Here is an 8,539-nt window from a genome sequence, read left to right as displayed (position 1 = left end):
TAAGAAGCTACTTTTTACGACAATTTTCTCACCGAAACCTGCTGGTTGACATTCTGTTGGGATCCATGTTCGCTGTGATCCATAGTAAAGTTTCACCTCTGTGAATTTTAAACAAGGAATCACCGTGTGTTTGTGTGGCTAAAGGCTAAAGCTTCCCAACTCCATCTTTCTACTTTGACTTCTCCAATATTAATTGAACAATTTGCAAAGGATTCAGCAACACAGGTTTCCAAAATACTGTGTAATTATGCGGTTAAGGCAGACGACTTTTAGCTGTGTGTGTGCGCAGCGCTAATATTTCCTAACAGCCAGTGACGTCAAGCGTACGCGTCATCATTACGCGACGTTTTCAAGAAAAAACTACCGGGAAATTTAAAATTGCAATTTAGTAAACTAAAAAGGTCGTATTGGCATGTGTTGCAATGTTAATATTTCATCATTGATATATAAACTATCAGACTGCATGGTGGGTAGTAGTGGGTTTCAGTAGGCCTTTAAGCTTGTATATATTAGAAGAGTCAGTGCACAGTTTGTATACCAATTTGTATTGATGCCCACTATCTAAATAGCTGATAACACAAGTTAGTACCCGGATAACTACGTCTTGCCTAGAGTCAAGCATGGTGGCGGTGGCCATTATAGGGGGCTGCATGACTGCAACCAGTACTGGCGAGATGCGGTTCTGATCCGATTACTCTAATCCAGTGTTGTTCAACCTTTTCTGAGCCAAGCCACATTTCTTTCATTGAAAAAATCTCGAGGCACACTACCAGCAGAAAACAGAAAAAAATTAAACTCAGCAGATGATATTGACAGTAAGAAGTCGTTCTCGCAATTGTTGGATATGAATTCAAACCAAAACCAACCATGCATATATTTTCTCTCAAAATAGGTGTACTGTCATGACCTGTCGCATTACACTGTGACTTATTTTGAGTAGTTTGGTGTTTTCCTGTGTATAGTGTTTCACTTCTTGCCTTGCGCTCATATTTTGATGTTGATTGTCATGTTATGTTTGGATGTACTTTGTGGACGCCATCTGTTCCACATGCTGTAAGTCTTTGAGTGTTGTCCAGCATTCTGTTTTTGTTTACTTTGCAGCCAGTTCAGTTTTAGTTTAGTTTTGCATAGCCATCCCTAAGCTCGAATGCTTTTTGTTTACTTTTGGTTTAAGCGTTATATACCTTTTTACCTGCATGCTGCCTCCCGCTGTCGTCTGCATATTATGATCCTGACAAACCATGACAAACCGACATCTACAAGGCAATTAGCTAACTGCTGCCACCTACTTATATGCAAGAGTATTACATGGTCAATCTACCGAGCTCTAGACAACACAGACACTCAACAACGGCACATTATTTGCGGATTATAATACTAGTTGGCAAAAAATATTTTTAACCCAATTCGGTGAAATTACATAATCTCCCACGGCACACCAGACAATATTTCACGGTGGTTGAAAAACACTGCTCTAATCTAGTGGCAAGTAATACTGCAGTACTGCTTTTTTTGCAAATAAAGCAAATTTTTTTGCTTGAACATGCTCAATTTAAGCAAGTGGCGGGCCGTGCGGTTCCCACCTAGGCCTTCAGTGATGTCCTGTGTCCAAGGATTACCTCTCAAAATACCATAATTGATGTCACCACATGACAATTGCTGGAGAAATACTATACAGGAACACATTTACAGACTACTGGTCAATGCATTACATTAACAATGTACAAAAATGGTTATTTTCTGGCGCATTTAAAAAAAACAATTAAAAACATCAGCAATTAAAACATATCTTATCTTATCTGTCAATATTTAAATTGCAAAAAACATACTAAACGAGAAAAAATTCATAAATAAAGCATCTGAACTCACAATTTCTAACACCCATTCGAGCTTCCGGGGTTGGCCGACATTGTCTCACAAGATGTAGTTTCTCTTTAAATATTTTTCTTGAAAATGGCCTTGCAAATATATGTTGTCTTGTCTAATCATAAAAGATCCAGACGAGGTGTGTTGGCTGACATTTAACCTAAACGGGGCTACTGCGCATGCTCTTCACTGCTGTGGCATGCTGGGTAATGGAGTTCTTATGTTACCTAGCTCATAACATCACAATCTACTGTATATCTGCCTTAGGCCAGCTAGAAGGCATTCCTGTCAACTGGTGATCTGATTGGCTAGCGCGAATAAATTCAAATAAATAAATACAAATAAAAATATTGGTTCAGTGGCCCACAACTTTGTATACTTTTCGTTCAAAAGTCACGTGACGAAATCTGTTACTGGTGTATTGTTTGATTAACCAGGTCATTTCTGACTTATCTGTTTAAAGGCCAACTGAAATGAGATTTTCTTATTCAAACGGGGATAGCAGGTCCATTCTATGTGTCATACTTGATTATTTCCCGATATTGCCATATTTTTGCTGAGAGGATTTGGTAGAGAACATCGACGATAAAGTTCTCAACTTTTGGTCGCTAATAAAAAAGCCTTGCCTTTACCGGAAGTAGCAGATGTGTGTGTGACGTCACTGGTTGTAGGGATCCTCACATCCTCACATTCTTTATAATGTGAGCCACCAGCAGCAAGAGCTATTCGGACCGAGAAAGCGACAATTACCCCATTAATTTGAGTGAGGATGAAAGATTTGTGGGTGAGGAAATTTAGAGTGACGGACTAGAAAAAATAAAAAAATAAAAAAAATAAGGCAATTGTATTGGGAGCGATTCAGATGTTTTTAGACACATTTACCAGGATAATTCTGGGAAATCCCTTAGCTTTCTATTGTCTTGCTAGTGTTTTAGTGAGTTAAATAGTGCCTGATAGTCGGACAAGTGTGTCTACGGGTGTGTTGACGCCAGTCTCTGAGGCAGGGGTAGGGAACCTGTGGCTCGCGAGCCAGATGTGGCTCTTTTGATGACTGCATCTGGCTCTCAGATAAATCTTAGCTGACATTGCTTAGCATGTTAAGTAATTAATAATTCCGCTGGAAATGACAGTGTTAAAAATAACGTTCAAAATATAAAACATTCTCATGCATTTTAATCCATCCATCTGTTTTCTACCGCACTTCTTCAAGGTTGCGGGTGGCTCAGCCAATCCCCGCTGTTTTTCAGGCTACAGGAGGGTCGCATTAATGGTAAGACGTATTTGACTTATTCTTGGTTAGTTTCAGAATACCAATGTTATTATAAAGAATAAGAAACTTATTATACTCTAAAAATGGTGGTCTTACTAAAAAATGCACGCATTTAGTTGTATTCAGCGTTAAAAAATATTATACGGCTCTCACGGGAATATATTTTACAATATTTGGCTTTAATGGCTCTCTCAGCCAAAAAGGTTCCCAACCCCTGCTCTGAGGGACAGAAGCTCCGCTGATCTCCGGTAAGAAGCGACTTATTTTGACAATTTTCTCACCGAAAACTGCCGGTCGACATGTAGTCGGGATCCATGTTCGCTTGACCGCTCTGATCCATAGTAAAGCTTCACCTCCGGGAATTTTAAACAAGGAATCACCATGTGTTTGTGTGGCTACAGGCTAAAGCGTCCCACCTCCACCTTTCTACGTTTGACTTCTCCATTATTAATTGAACAAATTGCAAAAGATTCAGCAATACAGATGTCCAAAATACTGTGTAATTATGCGATGAAAAGAGACGACTTTTAGCTGTGTGTGGTGCTGGGCTAAAATGTCCCCTCCAACCAATAACGTCACAAACACATCATACGCGTCATCATTCCGTGACGTTTTCAACAGGAAACTCCACGGGAAATTTAAAATTATAATTTAGTAAACTACACCGGCCGTATTGGCATGTGTTGCAATGTGAAAGGGGAACATTATCACAATTTCAAAAGGGTTAAAAACAATAAAAATCAGTTCCCAGTGGCTTGTTTTATTTTTCCAAGTTTTTTTCAAAATTTTACACCTCCCGGAATATCCCGAAAAACTGCTTCAAAGTGCCTGATTTTCACCATCGCTACATCCACCCGTCCATTTCCCTGTGACGTCATACAGTGCTGCCAATACAAACAACATGGCGGTTACCACAGCAAGATATAGCGACATTAGCTCGGATTCAGATTTGGATTTCAGCGGTTTAAGCAATTTAACAGATTACGCATGTATTGAAACAGATGGTCGGAGTATGGAGGCAGAGAGCAAAAAACGAAATTGAAGAAGAAATTGAAGCTATTGAGCGAATAGCTATTGACGCTATTCGGCCATAGCATGGGTGTACCTAATGAAGTGGCCCATAGCATGGCTCCCTTATTAGCATCGCCGGTAAAACGTGCGGACCAAACGATCGGGACTTTCGGATCTTGTGACACTGGAGCAACTTAAATCCGTCGATTGGTAAGTGTTTGTTTCGCATTAAATGTAGGTACCTAGTATCAAATGTACATACAGCTAGCGTAAATAGCATGTTAGCATCGATTAGCGTAGCATGTTAGCATCGATTAGCTGGCAGTCATGCCGAGACCAAATATGTCTGATTAGCACAAGTCAACAACATCAACAAAACTCACCTTTGTGATTTCATTGACTTAATCGTTGCAAATGCATCTGCAGGTTATCCATTAATCTCTGTGCCATGTCTGTCTTAGCATCGCCGGCAAATTCAATGGGGGTCTGGCGGCAGATCTCTTGCCAGTGGTGCAACTTGAATCCCTCCCTGTTAGTTTTGTTACACCCTCCGACAACACATCGACGAGGCATGATGTCTCCAAGGTTCCAAAAAATAGTCGAAAAAACGGGAAATAACAGAGCTGAGACCCGGTGTTTGTAATGTGAAAATGAAAATGGCGGGTGTGTTACCTCGGTGACGTCACGTTCTGACGTCATCGCTAAAAGACCGATAAACAGAAAGGCGTTTAATTTGCCAAAATTCACCCATTTAGAGTTCGGAAATCGGTTAAAAAAATATATGGTCTTTTTTCTGCAACATCAAGGTATATATTGACGCTTGCATAGGTTATGTGATAATGTTCCCCTTTAATATTTCATCATTGACATATAAACTATCAGACTGCGTGGTCGGTAGTAGTGGGTTTCAGTAGGCCTTTAATACATGTTGCTAAAAAAGACATCAGTAACTGTTACGTATGGTAATAGTTATTAACGTAGCTTATTTACAGGCCCCTCATCCAAAAAGCCATGAGGAAACAACCCAGCCCAGACTCAACTCACCGCCCCACTGGTGAGTCCATTTCATTTCCATATTCCTCCCCATCTGATGGCGCATCACCGCCACTCGCGTGAAAAGCATCCCCGCTGACGTCCGAGGAAGCATGTAATCGCATAAGTCCTCTCCGTGCGCAATGCATTGTGGGTAGCATGGCTCGGGGCCATAAAAATCCGTCCACGTCATTGGGGTCGGAGGCGCATCAATTCTCGCCTCGTCCACTGGAAGCCGGAGATCACACGTCACAACTCGTAAAAGCGAGCGCCCCGCGGGCACCTGGCTCGGCGTGTTTGGGTTTTTAAGTAATTACGGGCTGGCGTGGCGGCTGACGTGATAGAATCAAGAAAGTACTGCGCCCATCAGGATCTTTCTCTTGTGTTTGCTTGTTTTGTGGGTGGGTGGTAGTTGGACACCAGCCCTGTCAGATGAATGTAGTTGGGAGTTTAGCGCTATGACCTCCTCTCGACAGCTTTGAACCCTGTAAATTCCTTCTGATATCAATGGTGGGTGGCTATTAGACACGGGAGACTTTGTACGCATCACCCAGGGCTACATCTGCCTGGGATTGAATGAGAAATTATTTCACGTTTGCCCATGAAAGAAAAAAAAGAGGGGCGACGCGGCGCTGACTTGTGGTTTTTGCAACAATTCATTTGTCTCCTCTGTTTCTGATTTAATGGAGGTTGAGTAATTGCATTAGGAGGCACATTGTGCCTTGTTGTGAACTGATGAAAGCACATGTAATACTTTTGATAGGCAAACAGGGGAAGAAAGAAAAGAAAGCGCTGGCGCCTTGCCTTTGATGCTGAACATTTATTTGCCGAATTATCATTCTTTTTACTCGCATCTTATCCCCAGTCACAGGCAGGCCGGGGTCCCTGTGATATTGCTTTATTTTGAGGAATTAAGAGACGTAGCGAGGAGACGGAACGAAGCGGCGGCTTATTACGTTACCTCTGATAAGATTGAAAGGCTGAGAAAGGGAGCGCGAGAAGGAGAGACGAAGTGTGTTGCTGCGGCATTATTAGATTGTGCTGCCGTCGGCTTGTCGGGGTCCAGAATGCAGGTTGCTAACAGCGTTAACTTCCGGTGTGTCTTTGTGCAGTGCCGCTGAAGGCCCGTCGCACCGAGCTCTGGGGGAAGGCCAGGAAGCCGTGTCCAAATATGGTCAGATGACAGGAGTCCCAGAATCCTCCTCGTCAGTGTCCCAATCGCTTTGGCAGGTAAAGATGCGGAATAAAATTTTCTAAGGAGATTTTTTGTCGTTTTTAAGCAAAAAACTTTGCAGTTTACACCCATACTGTACATTAAGGTGCAAAATAGTTTGGGAACCCTACAAATAATGAAAGTGTGGTAAAAAAAAATACAGAAAGACTCTCCTTCATCTCAAATAACAATACATTTTTACTAAGACAGGACGCCCAGAATTTTCCCCATCAGTGTCCCAATCGCTTTGGCAGGTAAAGATGCACAGTAAAAATTTTATCGGGAGATTTTTTGGTTGTTTTTAAGCAAAAATGTTTGCAGTAAACACCCACACTGTACATGAGGGTGCAAAATAGTTTGGGACCCCTACAAATAATGAAAGTGTGGAAACAAAATACAGAAATATGCTCCTTCATCTCCAATAACAATACATTTTTACTAAGACAGGACGCCCAGAATCTTCCTCATCAGTGTCCCAATCGCTTTGGCAGGTAAATATGCGGAGTAAGATTTTATTGGGAGTTTTTTTTGTCATTTTTAAGCAAAAAACTTTGTAGTTGACACCCATACTGTACATGAGGGTGCAAAATAGTTTGGGAACCCTACAAATAATGTAAGTGTGGAAACAAAATACAGAAATACTCTCTTTAACCTCCAATAACAATACATTTTTACTAACTTGCACTTTAAATATATACATAAAAAGTAGAACAAAACATGGAACTTGCATTGTGTGCTACTAGGGTAGGGCGATATCCAAGTATGATGGGATGACGAAACTCCAAGAATCCTTCTTGATTGTGTCCCGATATTTTTGGCAAGTAAAAATCTGGATTAAAACACTAGGTATTCTGATGCATTTTTTTTGTTTGTTTGTAAGTGAAAACCTTCCAGAGAAAGGCAATGTTAAATTTTAGGGTTGCAAAAAATAAATATTTCTTAATCATATGTGATTGTCATTTGGGAACGATTGCTAATTGATTCAGAAAAAGAAAAAGAAAAAAAATATATATACATATATATATATATATATATATATATATATATATATATATATATATATATATATTGGTGATTGAGGGAACCTCTCATGAAACACTTCTGTAGAGATGAAGTAGTCTTGTGATTTTTTCCCACACATACATATATTGCGCTATACCACGGTATCAAGCACTATTATATGGATGATCTAATTAAGACATATATATATATATATATATATATATATATATATATATATTTATTTATTTATATATATATATGGATGGATATAAATATATATATATATATATATATATATATATATATATATATATATATATATATATATATATATATATATATAGCACAAGCCCAAATTTTAAACAAATGTTCCCATTTTCAATGGGTTTTCTTTATTTTCATGACTATTTATATTGTAGATTATCACTGAAGGCATCAAAACTATGAATGAACACGTGGAGTTATGTACATCACAAAAATGGTGAAAAAATTGAAAACATGTTTATATTCTAATTTTTACAAATTAGCCACCCTTTACTCCGATTACGGCTTTGCACACTCTTGGCATTCTCTCGATGAGCTTTAAGAGGTAGTCACCTGACATAGTTTTGATACCTTCAGTGACAATCTACAATGTAAATAGTCAGAAAAATAAAGAAAACACATTGAAATGAGAAGGTGTGTCCAAACGTTTGGCCTGTACTGTGTGTGTGTATATATATATATATATATATATATATATATATATATATATATATATATATATATATATATATATATATATATATATTAATTAATCTGTCCTGTCCAACCACTCAGGCAAATAATAATGTTGATGCAGATGCCCATAGCTGCTGTACACATTTACTTTAGGTAATATAAATGTAGGATACTTCTCTTGTTGCCTTATTTGTATTTGGCTTTATTAAATGTTTGGGTAGAATATTTTTTTTAAACAAAACCAATTTTCTTTTAAGTAATATGTAAGTGTTGTCAGAGCTGTTTATCTAATTTATGGAGGAATGTACTTAATAGAACTGGCACCAATACTATTTTAAAAATTGAGAATCGATTCTGAATCGAACCGTTTCCTCCATGAATTTAATCGAATCGCAAAGTTCACAAAGATTCACCGTCCTACCAAA

General features: G+C 38.9%; 1 protein-coding gene across 1 annotated transcript in view; it reads left to right on the top strand.

Annotated features, from left to right (window-relative positions):
• The first annotated feature begins 5,338 nt into the window (after nucleotides 1-5,338).
• Nucleotides 5,339-8,539, top strand: part of LOC133569914 (uncharacterized) — a 53,238-nt gene continuing 50,037 nt past the window's right edge. The window contains exons 1-2 of the mRNA XM_061922502.1: nucleotides 5,339-5,376; nucleotides 6,292-6,409. Coding sequence (XP_061778486.1) covers nucleotides 5,339-5,376; nucleotides 6,292-6,409 — 156 coding nt within the window. The remainder of the gene's footprint in view (nucleotides 5,377-6,291; nucleotides 6,410-8,539) is intronic.

This window comes from Nerophis ophidion, linkage group LG15 (genome assembly GCF_033978795.1).
Source record: "Nerophis ophidion isolate RoL-2023_Sa linkage group LG15, RoL_Noph_v1.0, whole genome shotgun sequence".
NCBI classification, from domain to species: Eukaryota; Metazoa; Chordata; class Actinopteri; order Syngnathiformes; family Syngnathidae; genus Nerophis; species Nerophis ophidion.
Note: the sequence above shows the minus strand (reverse complement) of the source record. Positions and strands in the feature narration are given on the sequence as shown.